The sequence below is a fragment of the Ctenopharyngodon idella genome, chromosome 3 (genome assembly GCF_019924925.1).
Source record: "Ctenopharyngodon idella isolate HZGC_01 chromosome 3, HZGC01, whole genome shotgun sequence".
NCBI lineage: Eukaryota > Metazoa > Chordata > Actinopteri > Cypriniformes > Xenocyprididae > Ctenopharyngodon > Ctenopharyngodon idella.
In genome coordinates, this window is record NC_067222.1 from 28,291,787 (window position 1) to 28,308,792 (window position 17,006).

The window sequence follows — 17,006 nt, forward strand, 5'->3', positions numbered from 1 at the left end:
GCGCAACACTACAAACTCGCAGTATATGTTGCGTTCAAAGGATAGTGCACTAAAAAAAAATAAAAAGACAATTCTTTTTAGTCAAACTCATGTCATTTCAAACTTGTATGGATTTCTTTCTTCAGTGGAACACAAAAGAATTTTGAAAAATGTTTTTTTGTCTATACCAGGGGTAGGCAAGTTCGGTCCTAGAGAGCCGCTGTCCTGCAGAGTTTAGCTCCAACCCTGAAAAACAAAAAAACCCCTCACCTTCCTATAGCCTTTGCCTGCGTCTCAATGCGCATACTATCCATCCTAAATAGTATGTGACATTAGTAATATTCAATACTATTTAGGGCGTATAGGGTGGATAGTATGCACATTGGGATGCAGGGTTAAGGGATAGTTCACCCAAAAATGAAAATTCTATCATCATTTACTCACCCTCAAGTTGTTCAAAATCTGTATAATTTTCTTTGTTCTGCTGAACACAAAGGAAGATATTTTGAAGAATGTGGGAAACTGAACAGTTTTGGGGCACCACTGACTTCCATAGTAGTTTTTTTCCTACTATGGAAGTCAATGGTGCCCCAAAGTGGCCTGGTTACAAATTTTCTTCAAAATATCTTCCTTTGTGTTCAACAGAACAAAGAAATTTATACAGATTTGGAACAACTTGAGGGTGAGTAAATGATGATAGAATTTTCATTTTTGGGTGAACTATCCCTTTAGTAATGCTGAAGAACTTGATTAGCTTGTTCAGGTGTGTTTGATTAAGGTAAAAGTCATTAAGGGCCCAATGTTGTTTTGTCTATCAGACAGAATTTAATTTTTTTGGCTTAACTATCCCTTTAAGAAATCCACATTTTCTTTGCAGTAGGTTGCAGTATTTAAAATTTGACAGCAGTAGCGTATATTTTTTTAAATATCCTTTATTAAATGAAAGAAATAAAACACTGCCATAAAATAATTTGGATTTTATATTACATTAACAAAAATGCAGATTCATTGCACATTGCTGTATCTTAATATGTTTGGATTACAGGTCTGCGCTCGTCTCAGTCTGTAAGAAACCTCATATCAGAAAGCTTTGTTTTACTGACAAATCTGAACCACAGAAAAGAACCACATTATTCCATTGAGTCTAGAAAGATACCAACAAGTAAACAAGGCTATAAACTTTGAAACCAGGGCAGAGGTAACAATATTTAAGGGGAAAACCCTGACTACCACCAAACTAAACCACACATCCACTATTAATATGCCATTCTTTCGAAGGGAACATGCGAGCGCTCTATATTGATGCCAGTGTATTGGGGATTTGAGCATATTTGGTTGTGGATGAAGCAGAAAACACCATTGGTAATTTGGCCTGGTTATGTTATGCCAAGTTTCAGATTAGGATAGGTCAAGTAGGTTTGTATGTGTATGTGCAATGTATAATTAAAAGGCCATTTCTAGATAAGTTCAAATCAGGTAGAATTGTGTCTGTGTGTGTCTGTGTGTGGTGTTAGGAGGTGTGCTGAGGCAGATTCTGTGGTGGCTCAGCTGGCAGGTTATTCTTAACATCTCCATTCTGATCGGCTGGTACTTTTACCACTAAAAAACAAAACAGGCAATGTTTACTGTCCTAAAACATTTATCCCGAAAGGGTTAATAGAATCAATTTTTATAAAATTATATTAGGTTAACCAAAGGCTGAATCAATTTAATTCTTCTCACCTTGACTGTCTTCATTTGCTAGTTTCTGGATCTCCTGTTGAAACTGGAGCTCTCCATTAGGACCTGAGGGAGGCTGTCTATTCACTGCCTGTTGCTCCTTTTGTTTTTGTGACATCTCCATTACTGCCTGATTAGAAATAAAACAAGCTCTCAGCTCTCTGGCATCAAACATATATGCCAAAAATTACAATAATATGCAGTACTGATGTTGTAAATGTACTAAAATCATTTGTTTTAGTATGGTATGGCAGGGCTCAACATAAGTTTTCTATTATTTTAAAATGATAGAAAACTCCACGAAAAGGGTTGCAACAGAAAACCAATTGTTTAAGTGTCTTCTACCTGCTGATATTCTCGTTTCTGCACTTCTAGAGCTTTGCTTCTCTCTTTGAGAAGTTCCTGCTCCTGTCGTAATTTCTCCGCTCTTCTGCCAAGCTCCACCTCCTTATCCCGGAGTTCTGCCTCAAAGCGCTGCAGCTCCTCTTCTGTGTACACTGGCTTTGTATCATCCAGTGTCTTAAATGGAGATATAAAGAGTGTAGAAAGGTAATGAGTTAGAACAAAACACTTCCATGTAAAAACAGTATAATAAATCAAGACATACATCTAAATCTGGCTCTAACCTCCCACTCCTTTTGGTCTTTAAACTCCTTCTTCTCTGTAGATTTGAGGAACTCTTCCAGGCTGACCAGCCTATCATGATTGATATCTACCTGCAGTGTGAGGAAGCGGCGAGAGAGGGGGGAAAAAAGCTTATTTCAGCAGTTACAATCAGGTATTTAAAAGTGAACTGAAGAAACTCATTAAAAAATAAGACATTAGGGCAGCGAGTATGTTATTCCAGATAAAAGAATGATTATTTCTTCATCTCATGCACCCTGAAGGAACAGAACAGATGGAGTCACTGCTGCTCCACACATTGTGAAAGTGTTAAAAAGCTGAAGGAGAGTCTGAGAACAACACATAAAGGCAAAGACAGAGAATGGGTGCCTTTACATACACACTATTACACCAGTTATGCTTAAACCGTCAACGTTCAAGGCAATTCTGAACAGCGTTTCTTTTATCAGATAAATGTTAAAAATGGTTTAAACAAACAATGAGCAGGTACACATTTTTGCAGATTATCAATTTCGCTTTGACATTTTAGCAGCTTATTTAATGTTTACTTAGCGGTTTAGATTTTAAACAACAAAATCAAAGAAAATGTTGAAATTTCAAAACAAGTTTACATCGTGTTAAGGCCTGAATTTGGTAGTTTTTAGTGTTCTGTTGTACATGTAAACAAACTCAATAAGAGTGATTGAGAAAGAAAGTGAATATTTTACATTTTGCATGACATGCTCTCGCATCCTCAGCCTTTCCTCCTCCATCTCCATCATGTCATCCTCTTCATTCTTAGGATCGTACACTTTCTCCAGCTAAGACAGCAAAAAAGAAAAAAAAAAAGAAAAAAGATGAACACATTGAAAACATAATAACTACTTGCACCTTTTCAATTATTGATATTTGCTTGTTTAGAACAGCTTTTATGGCTTTATCAAACATTTCATCATGGATTCCCATGTTGAGGATATTTTACTCAGGACAGCCACTAGAGCCCACTAGAGCCTTAACTGCTGACCCGATTATAGCATAAAAGAGGCTTCCATCACTGTCAATAACAGATTGTCATGATTCACCAACCTCAAATGTGAAACATTACCTCTTTTGTGAAGAGGGCCTCCAGCTCTTGCTCATCCAACACACCGTCGCCATTTGTATCTAGGCGAGAAAACGCAAGTAAATTCATTTTGCATGCAGAACGTCTGCTATGGTCTAGCTGAAGACAAAGACTCACCGTGGAGCTTAAAAAAAGTCTTGGGATTGAACTCCTGTGGATCCAGCCCATCTGTCTCTTCCCAGACTTCCCGTAACTGATCCACGCTACCCTGAATGGATGAGGAAGTAAAAGAGGAAAGTTTTACTAACAGCGAATGTGAAGTAAGCGGAAACAAATCCAGCTCATCTCAGTCCATCTATCCATACATCTCCCATTCTTCATCCCTCTCACCGGAGCGTTAACTTTAGGATGTTTCCGGTGCTTTTCTTTGAGCTCCTCGATTCGCTTCTCCTCCTTCTCCCTCTTCTCCTGGTCCAAACTTTTCAGGTACTCCCTTCTTTCATGTTCTTTCAGCATCTCGTAGCGCTTAAACTCCTCATGGCGCTCTGCGTCGTAATTCTCAAGATCTTTAGTGGCCTGACAAATCAGCACAAAACAAATGTAACAGTTAAGGTGACCTCCCCCTCCATTGTAGATTTTTATTCGTTTTTTTATTTTTTATTTTATTATTTGTTTTTAAATTAAGTATTTATGTGTATTATTATGTATTATTCCATTTTTATTTTATTTTATTGTTGTTAGGTATATTATTTTACAGTTTTATTTTATGTAATTTGTTGGGGTAATATACTGTGGAACAGGGCTTGACATTAACACCTGCCAACCCACCAAATGCGGGTGGATTTCAGCAGTGGCGTGTAACGCAGTCACTCCTACTAGCCACTTTGGCGGGTTGAATTTTATATATAATATATATATACATTTTTCAGTTGTAGTCTTTTAAAAAGGCATCTGAAATAATAAATTAAGTGCGATGTAGTGTTATCAAAAATTTCGATACATATCGATGGTGAAATATCTGATACACTTCCAAAACTCATTTTCCACAGAATAGATAGCGTGGCTAATATTGTGTTTCTCGCTCTCATCTCTCCGACAGCGAGTTCACACACAAACCAGCCTCCCCTCACTCACTCGTTTCAGTTGCTCCAGATGAATATTGTTGGTGTTACAGTGTTTGAATTTCGGCGTGGGATTGCATGTATTGCACATAATTTTACTCATTCCCACAGATTTTGTGCTCATGCCCAAAGTGAGCACACATAAAGCTGCCCCTCTGTACTAAATCCAGTTCTTTTTCGCTTCTTATTGCGCTTAAACGGCCAAATACACACAAAATAGTCAGTTATGTTTTGAGTGAATGTAAACAATTGAGAAAGAAAACGTATGTGTAACAGTATATTGGATCTGTGTGTCAGGTCTTAAAGTGACAGCAGCCTAATATACCTGCTGCCAAATTATGAGATAATATTAAACATCTATATGGCAGTTTTCCCCCATGGTATTGGTGTAAAATTTGTGGCCAGCGAAAATGCGGAGTGGCTAGTAACTTTGGAAGACCACTAGTCACTGTGGCTGAGGAGCAAAAAAAAGTGAATGTCAAGCCCTGCTGTGGAATATTAATTTGAGGGAAATGGGTCTGTTATCTGTGCAACTGTAGCATAACATTCTTTTGCAATTTCACATTATGGCATTTAGGAATGGGCATTACCGTTGCAATAAGCAGCTCCAGGTCTTTGGCCTCAAATGTGTTCTGATTATGAGGATCCAGATGTTCAAACTGCTTCAACAAGGAGGCGTGATCCATCTGAACACCTGCAATCACAAAAATAAAATATTTGTGTGTACATAAGTGAATCAACAGATTTTCTTGCTCATCAGTATCACTTGAGTAATACATAAACATACTCACTCTGTGCATTGGTGCTGTCCAATTTTGCCTTCAGCAACATCCTGAGACGTGAGACCTCTTGCCTCTTCAGCTCATCCAGTCGAGTCCTCACATGGTGACCCACCAAATCCAACTCCTTACTGAGGCGTCCATTCTAATAGACAGTATCTTTCCATTAAGGACTTGAAGTATAGACGAAATTATAAAACTTCTTAGCACAAAGTTAATATAGCGCAACAGAGCCTGCACACTTTTTCTGTGGCACTGGTATTTTCCCCATTCATTCTCTCCAGAGGGATTTTTCAGCTCTGAGATGAATCACAACATTACAAACATTAACTTGGGGAGGGAGGGGAAAAAAAAAAAAAAAGCTGAGTTTTAAAAGTTTTAAAATCTAATAAAAAGACAAAGTTACAAGACAATTTTATGAGGTAATGACGTACACATTCCAAATGACATAAAGAATACGAATGACGACTGACTTTAAAGGGTTAGTTCACCCAAAAATGAAAATTCTGTCATTTATTACTCACCCTCATGTCGTTCCACACCTGTAAGACCTTCGTTCATCGTTCAACACAAATTAAGATATTTTTGATGAAATCTGAGAGCTTTCTGTCCCTTCATAGACATTTGACACTTCAAAAAGTTCATAAAGAGATGGTAAAACGAATCCATATAAATTGAGCGGTTTAGTTCAAATTTTCTGAAGAGACACGATCACTTTATATGATGAACAGATTGAATCTAGGCTTTTATTCACATATAAACATTGATCAGTGAACATAAACAGAAGCTTATCCGAACCTGCTACACACGTGAGAACAAACCTCTTCTAGAAGTTTAAACATGCTGCGTAACACACGAGAATGAATCTCACTGGTTCCCACACGTGTCAAGCAAACATGCTTGAGCTTCCGTTTACCACAACTGATGTGTGAGTTCATGAATGTTTACATGTGAATAAAAGCCTAAATTCAATCTGTTCATCATATAAAGTGATCGAGTCTCTTCAGAAAATTTTGGACTAAACCACTCAATTCATATGGATTAGTTTTACAAACTCTTTGTGAACTTTTTGAAGCGTCGAATTTCAATTGCGTAGGCTGTCTATGGAGGGACAGAAAGCTCTCAGATTTCATCAAAAAAGATCTTCATTTGTGTTCTGAAGATGAACGAAAGTCTTACGGGTTTGAAACAACATGAGGGTGAGTAATTAATGAATTTTCATTTTTGGGTGAACTAACCCTTTAAACTCATTGTATAAAAGTACAATACAATACATTGTAACATATAAAATACAATATAGGTTTATGTTATTAAAAAATTTAATAAAATATATAGAAAATATTAAATGTATAAACACTGCTCAAAAAATTAAAGGAAAACATAATGAGAGGAGAGCTGGCCAGGTCCGTAGAAGGGCAACAACCCAGCAGCAGGACCAGTATGTGATCCTTTATGCAAGGAAGAACAGTAGGAGAACTGCCAAAGCCCAACAAAATGACCTTCAGCAGGCTACTGGTATCCATGTATCTGACCAAACTGTCAGAAACAGACTTCACGAGGGTGAGAGTTGGTTCACACTGAGCACATGTGACAGACGTGAAAGAGTCTGGAGATGCCATAGGGAACATTATGCTGCCTGCAACATCATCCGGCATGACCGGTTTGGTGGTGGGTCAGTGACGGTCTGGAGAGGAATATCCTTGGAGGGTCGCACAAGACCTCCACGTGCTAGCCATTGATACTCTTACTGCTGTTAGGTCCTGGGATCCATTGTCAGACCTCACGCTGGTGCAGTGGGCCCTGGGTTCCTCACACTTTTATGTGGCCAGAGTGTTTAGGAGGTTTCTGGATGATAGAGGCATTGATGCCATTGACTGGCCCTCACATTCCCCAGACCTGAATCCAATTAAGAATATCTCGGACGTTATGAATCAGAGCATCCAAAGCCGCCAAGTGGCACCACAGATGGTTCAGGAGCTCACTGATAGGTCTGGGAGGAGATCCCCCAGGACACAATCCACCATCTCATCAGGAGCATTTTCAGACGTTGTTGGGAGTGCATACAGGCACATGCCGGCCATACACACTATTGACTTACATTATGAGTTGCCGTGATGAAATTCATGCAATTTGGATCAGCCTGTAATTTTAATATTTTACTTTGATTTTCGGTGTGATTTTGAATCCAGCCCTCGATGTGTTGATGACTCTAGCTTCCAATGACCACTGTCACATCATTTAGATCTCAACGAATTACACAATGTATATAAGTAAAGATTTTCAACTTGAATATTTTGCTCATCGAGAACCAATTTGTGATTTAAATGTTCCCTCATTTTTTTTGAGAGGTGTATAGAGATAACAGTTAGATTAAAAATGAAGCTGAAATTGCACTGACATCTACAGAAGCATATGCTATGTGCTCATGGTATGTCTATCTTGAAAGATATTCATAACTTATTCTCTATGGAGAAGATGAACAGGCTTTTTTACTGTTGTGCTCTACAGAGCGAGTGATTTACCTTGATGTCGTCTGTGTTGGCCGACTGGAGTTTTTCTCTGAAGTGAGGGTCTGTTTCCAACACCTCAATCACCTCTCTGAGGTAACGGTCATAGTATAGACCAGTGTCCTGAGACATACACATACAGCAAAAACAAGAGTGCATATGATTATTAAAACAGATGATTAAAGCACATGGCATGCTCTTGATCTGAGACCTGTCTTACCGCATTCTCTTCTAGTTTCTCCTCCTGAGGTGGGTCTTGTTTGCGATCTATTGGCACTGTCCACACCACAAGACAGAGTGACAGAAGCAGCAGCCCTTTAAACCCGCCTGTCATCCTCGGATATCTTGAAAATGCACACATTTACATTGATTAGACAGCCTTCACGTTCACCCTAGTTTTGGAGCGAGAACTGTCCCTTTAAGCAGACATGTTTATCATACGTGTAAGTACACATCGATCATGACGAAAGAGAGTAACGTTAGCCGAAGAAACAAAGTATGGCAGTTTGCGAAAACACACTGAACACGTTTGACAACAGATGAAACTTATGAAAAACAGCCACAGAAATCTACAACTGTCTGTAGTCTCGTTTGGTCCTTTTTAGTTTATAACAAATAAACAGCGAGTTCTCTTACCACAGGGCTAGATCCTGTTTCAGCGGTGAATGAGACCTATGATGACACCAAATTACTCAGCACTGCTGCCTAAAAAAACTACGGCCATGAATTATGACGCAATCCAAACGCGACGCTTTCTGCAAACATATTTGTTTGTAGGCTATTATAACACCGTTTGTTGTTAAAATTATGAATGTAATACACTTCAAGCCAATTTACCAAAAAGGCCAATTCAAAACTTTCAGAAAATGATTACATCCATGTAATGTAAGTATCGCTTAACAAAACTGTTATTAGTTTGCTTAAAAAAATAAATATATATATAGGCTATGTTTTATAATTTACTTATATTTTTTATATTTATAAAACTCATAATAATAATGTATAATAATACTACTAATATTATTATTAGTAGTAGTAGTAGTAGCCTAGCCTATAGTAATATTACACGTGCCACTGAAACTTTCTAAAAGAGCAAGGACCAAGATGAATTAATTTAGTTTTTAGAAGGTCTTGCACCATTCTTCTTTCTTTCTTATAGACATATAGACACATAAACATAGACAACATAGACACTTTATTTCAATTGCTTCGAAAAATAGATATTACTTTTTATCCAACACTTTGATTACATACAGGCTGAAACACTGACAAACAAAATAAATTAAATATAAAAATGTGCACACAATAAATAATATGATAATAAATCAACTATAAAATGTAGAAACGTAATACATAAAGTGAAAAGGACACACCTATAATACATAAAAATTCACAATTACAGTTATGGCAATAGAAGTAATAAATATGGCACAAGTAAATCATAATCCCTCAAACAAATAAATAAAAATCATTATAAATTAGATCACTTCAGAAGTTACAAAAGACAAAACATAAATGTACGTCACATTGTGTTTAAATCAGTTTTACTGATAAATAAAAGTGAGACGCAATAAATATGACTCATAAATTAACCCTGTATTAGAAGTCTATTTCTCTTAGGTCTGTGGGGGTGCTGGCTCTTTCATCTTCAATATCACCATCTTTCTCTTCCTGTGCTCCATTTCTCAGTCTCTCCCTGAGAGCTCCTTCTATCAGCTCAGTGCAGCACTGCAGCACCGCCTGTTGGCAGAAGCGAGAATAGTTCCAGATATAGCTAGACAGTTAACAACAGCCACTTACAGTAGCCTACAGCACCTACCAACACAAGAAGAGCAGATAAATGTTTGCTTACCACATCAGTCTGACAGAGTGTGGCCAGGGCAGAGGTCATGACACTCAGCTCTCCCGCACTCTTGGCCCTTAAACCCCGAAGGGCAGAGTTCAGTGCAGCCGCAGCAACCAGTGACGGAGGTGTTCCCAGAAAACGCGAGTCACACACACACATGGCAATAAGTGTATCACTGTGGCGCCGAAGTGTTGTAATAAAGTCTCCTGTATGCACGTCACCATCCTTGAGTTCCCCGAGAGTGCGCAGGAAGTGTGGGATAAAGTCCTGGGGGGTCACTGCTGCCACATCCCATCGCAGTGTCGCCAGGACAACACGCTCCATTTCCTGTTGAAGCATGTATATACTGACTTATACTGTCTATATGGATATGTATATGTCACTATTTTTATTTGTATGTATTTAATTTTTTATTCGTCTTTTTTTTTTTTTTTTTAATTTATATTTATTCAGACTTTTGGACCCCATTGGCCATAATAATGAGCGTTTGGTTGATTGATTAAAAAAAAAAAAAAAAGTTTAAAATGGTGAAAACTCACCCGCAGATTTGATGAGAGAAAGTCGTACTCTGCTGCCGCACAGAGGGTATCTGCACTAACTGTGTCACTTTCTGTCAGTTTTGAGGCCACTAGGACACACGCTGCAGCCAGACAGGATGGAGAGACAGGCAGAGATAAAGTTGCCGACAGATATCGATCCAACAGGGAGACAGCCAGAGGAAATACAGACTCATCGCAGTCACATTCACAGCACACCTATTAAAACACAGAAGAGGATGATTTAAACAACAACAGCAACAACAAAAACCCTCACAGATAGCAAACATGTCCCAAACTTGAAAAAACATTTGGACTGTAGAACGTTTTTATCCCTGTCATTATAGTTATGATCTTTCATCTTGAACTGAATAACTCAAAAAATTTCCTCTTTAGGAGGATTTATTGACAGAAATGCAATATAATATAGCCTACATAATTATGTTTTGAGTGGTGTATAAAGACCTACATAATGAACCGTTATGTTATTACCTCTATCTACATACACCGCAGGTCCCCTTACGTATTAAATCGCCATTTTGCGCCGGCATGTTTCTACAGTAGACCTAAATCGACAAACTTGTCAACAGAGTACGTTTGCTTGACTGATTTCTCTCTGCTGCCTCAGACAACGACATTTTTGTCCTGTGTTGGCCACCGTGGCTTCTCTATATTGCAATTCGCAACCTCACCGCTAGATATAAAATGTACACACTTCACCTTTAAAGGGATGCTTCACCCAAAAATGAAAATTCTGTTGTTCCAAACCTGTATGACTTTCCTTTTTAGAAGATATTTCTAAAACTGTTGCAGTGTTTGTTTGTTTTTTTTTTTTGTTTTTTTGTATGGGACCATATCAGTAGGGTCCCATATGGTTTTGGACCCCAATGACTTTTTAATTATATGGACAAAAACATCTTTGAGTTTTTTGGGGGTTTTTTTTGAGTTAATTGTTAGGTGAACCATTCCTTTAATCATTATAATATCCCAAATATACCTCCATAGTCCACTTGGCTAGGTTCTCTCAGTGTTTCACAAATGTTTTATTTTGATTGTTTTTATTTTTAAACCATTCATTTTAATTTTACATTTATTTATTTAATTAATTATTATTTTTTCACTCACCTAACCCTAACCACAATTTGGAAAAACCTGGAGCCTCAGGCCCTCTTTTGTACCCTTCTTGTGAAAAGTGCTTCAGATATAAAATTATTGGTATTAAATACATGAACAACACACTATTAGTGAAAAATCTTCATTGGGGTTCAATATAGAGCCCTATAGGGTTCTTAATTCAATTTTAAAGAACATTTTATGCCAAAAATATTCTATATAAGGAGAAATTACTTAAATGATTGCATAATGCTTTCATGTTTAATGGGTTATTTCAATTTTTTCTAGTGATAAAGTATGTTTACAAGCTGTTTAATTCATAAAATGTAATCAAAATAAAAAATTAATTAAAACAAAATGAATTAATTAAAACTAAATCCATAAAATTATGGGAATCCCTAAAAGGTTCTATATATGAAGTGCCTGACAGAAAGCACCTTTCTTCTAAGAGTGTTTTTAGAACTGGATTTTTGATATTTAGCATGTAAGAACTATACCTCCATGGTCCACTTGGCCAATTCCTCTCTGCGCTGTGGTTCTCTCTGGATGAGAGAGATGTAGAGAGGAGACGGCAGGTATCTCTCTTCTGACTGCAGAAGTCTCTGAATAACCCTCAGCCCAGAGGCGCTGGGGTCCCATGGGGCTCGGACTGAAGACTGAGTCCTGCCCTGGCCCTCTTCCTCCTCACACCACAGAGACACCGACATCACTCCTGCCAGCAGTTGTGATCCAATACTGAGGTTGTCCAAAGTGTGTCTCAGAAGTCTTGGTCCCGAGTACAAGAGTAAGTGCCAACTTCCTTGCACTCTTTAAAGTGCTTAAGTTTAAATGTGTGCTGGTGAGTGTCTGTTTCTTGCGTTGTTCTCAGCCTTCTTCTCTCTTCGGTCTGCTTATATATGCTCTGAGTGAAAGGGTGACTGGTGATGAATAAAGTGAAAAAGTGAAGAATAAAAGAGGGGTGTGTAAAATGAGTTGAGTAAAAAAATAAAAAAAGACCACAATGCTGGCCGAGCAACAATGGCATCAACAGGTGGAGAGGGAGAGAGAGAGAGAGAGGGAGGAGGCAAGAGAGGGAGTTGCCCAGAGGGACACGGCAACAGCTTGTCACCGTCAGTGAGCGAAGAAAAGAGAGAGCGATAGAGAGAGGAGAGAAAGAGGTCATCACCATGCTGTGACAATGGGAATGAATAACAATAAGACATGGATGTTGGTGACAGTGAAGGGCATCAGATAAAGATGGTGGGATTACATTTACATCTATATATCAAATAAAGTTATGCAGTAATTCTTGGATTCTATTTGACTCCCAAAACCTCCAGCTTGTTGTTGAAGGTTGTGGTTTTTAAAGGATTCTCAAGGCACATTCCACAAATATGGTACATTCTTAAGTGTCTCATAACTTTAGGATTAGAGGCACAAATGCTAAACTATTATCTAACATAAAATTAACCTAGCATAAAGAGTAGTGAGCTTGAAATAGATCAAATGTCTGTAGGAAAATATAAGTTTATCAATTCAAACCACCTTATAGTAATTCATTTTTTAGTTTTTGTGTCTTTTTCATTTTTTATTATATTATATTATATTATATTGGTAATGGTAACTGTGTTAAAAAATATGCAAACAACAATAAGTTAATAGAAAATAGAAGTCATATAATATTAATAGGATTCCAAAACTTTTTGTCTGCAATACCCCTTGACCTAAAATATTTACTTATCTATACATCTATCTGGTCACATGACATGCAGGTATTAAAAAAAAGTAAAATATTTCAGATTTTGTAAGTAAGTGCTGTATTTATTTATTTTAAATTAAATTCACATTTATATGCTTTAATTAATTACTAACTTTTCATCAACTCACAAACTCCCATGGGTGTGCAAACCTCAAGTTTGGAAACCCTGGTTTAAGAGTTTGTTCCCTATTTGTCAGAAGTGCCTCAAATATAAAATTACTAACATTAAAAACATAAACAACATGTTCAGTTAGCACTGGATTTTGGTATCAAGTAAAAACGTATTTTGCCCCTTTTACTACAAAAACTGAAGTAACAGTGAAACTGATAACCCAGAACACCTGATTTTCCAGGTCTGAAATGACATCAGGCTCAGAGCAGATGGAGAAGCTTTTTGAAATCTGATACAGGAGTGCAAGACAGAGACTGAGACTGATGGCTAGAACTGGAGAGTTTACAACTTGAAGTCACACTTACTCACGTGCCACCTAATCACCCCATCACCCCCCTGTTTTCTGTGGAATCTCATTGTCAAAGCAACTAGTCTCCCATTATGTCTCTCCATCTCACACAACACACACACACTCGGCCCCTCCCTGGGCCTGTGGCAATCTGGTGTCCTGTTTAAAGAGCGGTGAGTCCTCATGGGAGGGCTGGGCGAGGTATGTGCAACAGACAGTGGAGCCGGCAGGTCAATGAGGCGTATTGTCTCTCTTTACAAATCACTGTCAGACACCAGTGCCTGGCCTTCTGCTCCCACTCACTCTCACACACTTCACACGCTCGCACTCGACTCCTGGATGGCCCTCGCAGTCACAGCAGGACACGTTTAAGTGGACTGGATTTGTCATTGTGTCTACAGGTGGCTGAACATTTCAAATGGCAGAAGTTGAGGTTTTCTAAACATGAGTAATACAAAGTTGAGTACTTTTCTTTACTGCCAATTAGCTTATGGGCCAAGTCAAATTAACTCACCTCTAAGTTTCTATGACATTCAGATTCTATATATGATTTATTTTCACTGTTTTATAAAGTCAAGACATTTGGAAAAGTAATAGCACAAGTCTCCTCAAGAACATATGTATCTCTACCTTCAATTGTGTGAAAAGTAAAGAGGACAATGTGGAAAGTCAGGAGTCCAATATAACTCTCAGACCAAAGATATACTGTATATCGACCCAATCACACAACAATAACCCTCTAAAAACCGATGAAGTTCTCAAATGTACAAAGAGCGACTTCACTCAGACATCATAGAGCTGCTTGAACTGCTTTAGTCCTTGAAAACTAACTAGAGCTTAACTCAGAGCAGATTGAGTTTGAATGAGGCACTCTTCTTTTTTCCTGTTCCCCAGTAAAGCGAGGTCATGCCAGCCATAAAAAGGACAAGATGAGTCTCAGGAGTAAAAGTGTGTGTTTGTGCACCAGACAAAGAAGCGTGGCAGATCGCAGGGCTGTTTAAGTGCCATGCTAAATTCATATGTTGCAGCTGTATTCAAACAAACACAGTGAGAAAATGGAGGGAGGGCGAGAGAGAGACGGACAGAGAAAAGAAGAGGACGACCAGCAGAAAGAGCAGTGAGCAGGATGGTGAGAAGGAGGCGTGGTTCTCCACCCCTCATTTTCCAGCTCATTTGGTAGGACAGTGGGCAACAGTGACCCCATTTACCCTGATCTTTTAACCCCAGTCAGACACCTGCTGATGGAGTGTGTGAATGTGTTTGTTTGTGTGACGACGGCACTGGTGTTGAGCCATGCCGTTCTGTGCCAGACATATTAAATGGTTTAACAAAACATATGTTGAAATAAAAGATTTTCTGGTTCATTAATTCATCGTTTTACTCTAAACATTTACCTTTTTTGCTTACTAATTAATACATTTAAAATACAAGTGCTATAAGTTCTTATCTCTCAGTTCATTTCTCTCTTAAGACTTTTTTTTTTAAACTGGATGATCTGTTGTAATCCTCCAAATGATGAAGTCTGACCTATCTGCTCATTCGGGTGAGAATCTGACAGAGAGGTGGGTAAAAACATAAGGGGTTATAATCACTAAGATTAAGATACATAATAATTATAAAGATTTTAAATAAATGTAAAAAAATAAATAAATAAATAAATAAATAAAATAGTGTCTAGGACGTTGATTTTTTTTATCTAAACGAACATTTACATATAATGCTAACTTTTAATCGAAGTTATAAAGAGAAAGCTGTATATTATTGTATTAAGGCCCCGTTTACACTAGTGCGTTTTCGTTTTAAAACGCATAATTTTTGCTACGGTTACGCCTCTCGTTTACACTACACCGGCGTCGAAAACGCTGCTGACCCCGTTTTAGTTTGAAAACGCCGGACAAAACGGAGACTTTTGAAAACGATGGCGTTGCTCCCCACGTTCGCTCTGCGTATCCTTGACGACCGTGTAAACAATAACATGGAGACTGAACTGCAATCTTTGCTGGCTTTGTTGAAGGAAGCTTCGGAGCATAAATGAATCAGCGTGTCGAATCTTCCTGAAGCAGTGTTTTGAAATCGGCCATCACTAAATAAGTCGTTATTTTGTTTTTTTGGCGCACCAAAAATATTCTCGTCGCTTTATAATATTAATATTGAACCAATATACTCACATAAACTGATTTTAATATGTTTTTAGTACCTTTATGGATCTTGAGAGAGGAAATGTCATTGCTCCCTATGTAGGCCTCACGGAGCCATCGGATTTAAACAAAAATATCTTAATTTGAGTTCCGAAGATCAACGAAGGTCTTACGGGTGTAAAACGGCACGAGGGTGAATAATTAATGACAGAATTTTCATTTTTGGGTGAACTAACTCTTTAATACTACAGCTGCCTGTAAGAGGTAACTGTTTACACTTGTACGCGCATGAACGGTCACGTAACACCCGTTTTCGGCCGTGTAGTGTAGACGAGGATCGTTTTCATTTTTAAACGCCGTTTTAAAACAAAAACGCACTAGTGTAAACGGGGCCTAAAATCATAATATTAATGAGAAGAAGAAGAAAATATTTCAAATTAAAAAATGTTTATCTATGGCCTGATTTCTTTATTAAAATATAAATAAACATTTATATGACATTAAATTTGTGAACATTTACATAAAATGTAACCAAAGCTATTATAAAGTGTCACAGAGAAAGATTTTCCTCACTGTTTATTAAGGTATTAAGCTAATAATAATATAAAGATACAAAATATTTTAAATAAATTCAATTTTTTAATCTATGGCCTTATTTTTATTTTATTAAAATAGAAATTAAATTTTTAATATCTGAATTAACATTTACATATAATAAAAGCTATATAAAAGCTATTAAAGTGTTACAGTGAAAGCTTTTCATCACTGTTTATTGTGAGATTAAGATTATAAAAATAAAACAAATATTTTAAATAAAGTTAAAAATGTTTTAATTTATTAAAATAAAAATGAACATTTCCATGACATTTTTTATTATCTGAATGAACATTTACATATAATGCTAATAATATGTAATGTAATGATGTTCTTAGAGTTATTACAGGTGCTGGTCATATAATTAGAATATCATCAAAAAGTTGATTTATTTCACTAATTCCATTCAAAAAGTGAAACTTGTATATTATATTCATTCATTACACACAGACTGATATATTTCAAATGTTTATTTCTTTTAATTTTGATGATTATAACTGACAACTAAGGAAAATCCCAAATTCAGTATCTCAGAAAATTAGAATATTACTTAAGACCAATACAAAGAAAGGATTTTTAGAAATCTTGGCCAACTGAAAAGTATGAACATGAAAAGTATGAGCATGTACAGCACTCAATACTTAGTTGGGGCTCCTTTTGCCTGAATTACTGCAGCAATGCGGCGTGGCATGGAGTCGATCAGTCTGTGGCACTGCTCAGGTGTTATAAGAGCCCAGGTTGCTCTGATAGTGGCCTTCAGCTCTTCTGCATTGTTGGGTCTGGCATATTGCATCTTCCTCTTCACAATA

The 17,006-nt window shown here is 37.4% G+C and overlaps 2 protein-coding genes across 2 annotated transcripts; both read right to left on the reverse strand.

Moving 5' to 3' along the window:
- Nucleotides 1–893: 893 nt before the first annotated feature.
- On the reverse strand, nt 894–8,534 carry nucb1 (nucleobindin 1). The gene is made up of 13 exons (XM_051887895.1): nt 8,408–8,534; nt 7,992–8,115; nt 7,787–7,894; nt 5,277–5,409; nt 5,076–5,179; nt 3,755–3,940; nt 3,542–3,632; nt 3,407–3,465; nt 3,030–3,122; nt 2,325–2,414; nt 2,044–2,217; nt 1,702–1,828; nt 894–1,578 (listed from the first exon to the last, which is right to left on the reverse strand). The coding sequence occupies exons 2-13, from the start codon at nt 8,103–8,105 to the stop codon at nt 1,490–1,492; spliced, it is 1,368 nt and encodes a 455-aa protein (XP_051743855.1). The 5' UTR covers nt 8,106–8,115; nt 8,408–8,534; the 3' UTR covers nt 894–1,489.
- A 436-nt stretch (nt 8,535–8,970) lies between these two features.
- ccndx (cyclin Dx) lies at nt 8,971–12,273 on the reverse strand. Its single transcript, XM_051887896.1, has 4 exons — nt 11,764–12,273; nt 10,157–10,372; nt 9,624–9,944; nt 8,971–9,511 (listed from the first exon to the last, which is right to left on the reverse strand). Exons 1-4 carry the CDS (start codon nt 11,971–11,973, stop codon nt 9,371–9,373), a joined length of 888 nt encoding a protein of 295 aa, XP_051743856.1. The 5' UTR covers nt 11,974–12,273; the 3' UTR covers nt 8,971–9,370.
- Between the last annotated feature and the right edge of the window lie 4,733 nt (nt 12,274–17,006).

What these genes read in the sequence shown, in the direction of transcription:
- ccndx (XM_051887896.1), bottom strand. Translation starts at nt 11,973, where the DNA reads ATGTCGGTGTCTCTGTGGTGTGAGGAGGAAGAGGGCCAGGGCAGGACT. An exon ending in TTCTCTCATCAAATCTGCGG is followed by an intron (nt 9,945 to 10,156) that starts GTGAGTTTTCAC and finishes ATGCTTCAACAG; the next exon opens with GAAATGGAGCGTGTTGTCCT. An exon ending in CACTCTGTCAGACTGATGTG is followed by an intron (nt 9,512 to 9,623) that starts GTAAGCAAACAT and finishes TTCTGCCAACAG; the next exon opens with GCGGTGCTGCAGTGCTGCAC.
- nucb1 (XM_051887895.1), bottom strand. Translation starts at nt 8,105, where the DNA reads ATGACAGGCGGGTTTAAAGGGCTGCTGCTTCTGTCACTCTGTCTTGTG. An exon ending in ATCCTAAAGTTAACGCTCCG is followed by an intron (nt 3,633 to 3,754) that starts GTGAGAGGGATG and finishes TCATCCATTCAG; the next exon opens with GGTAGCGTGGATCAGTTACG. An exon ending in AGCAAATGAAGACAGTCAAG is followed by an intron (nt 1,579 to 1,701) that starts GTGAGAAGAATT and finishes TTTGTTTTTTAG; the next exon opens with TGGTAAAAGTACCAGCCGAT.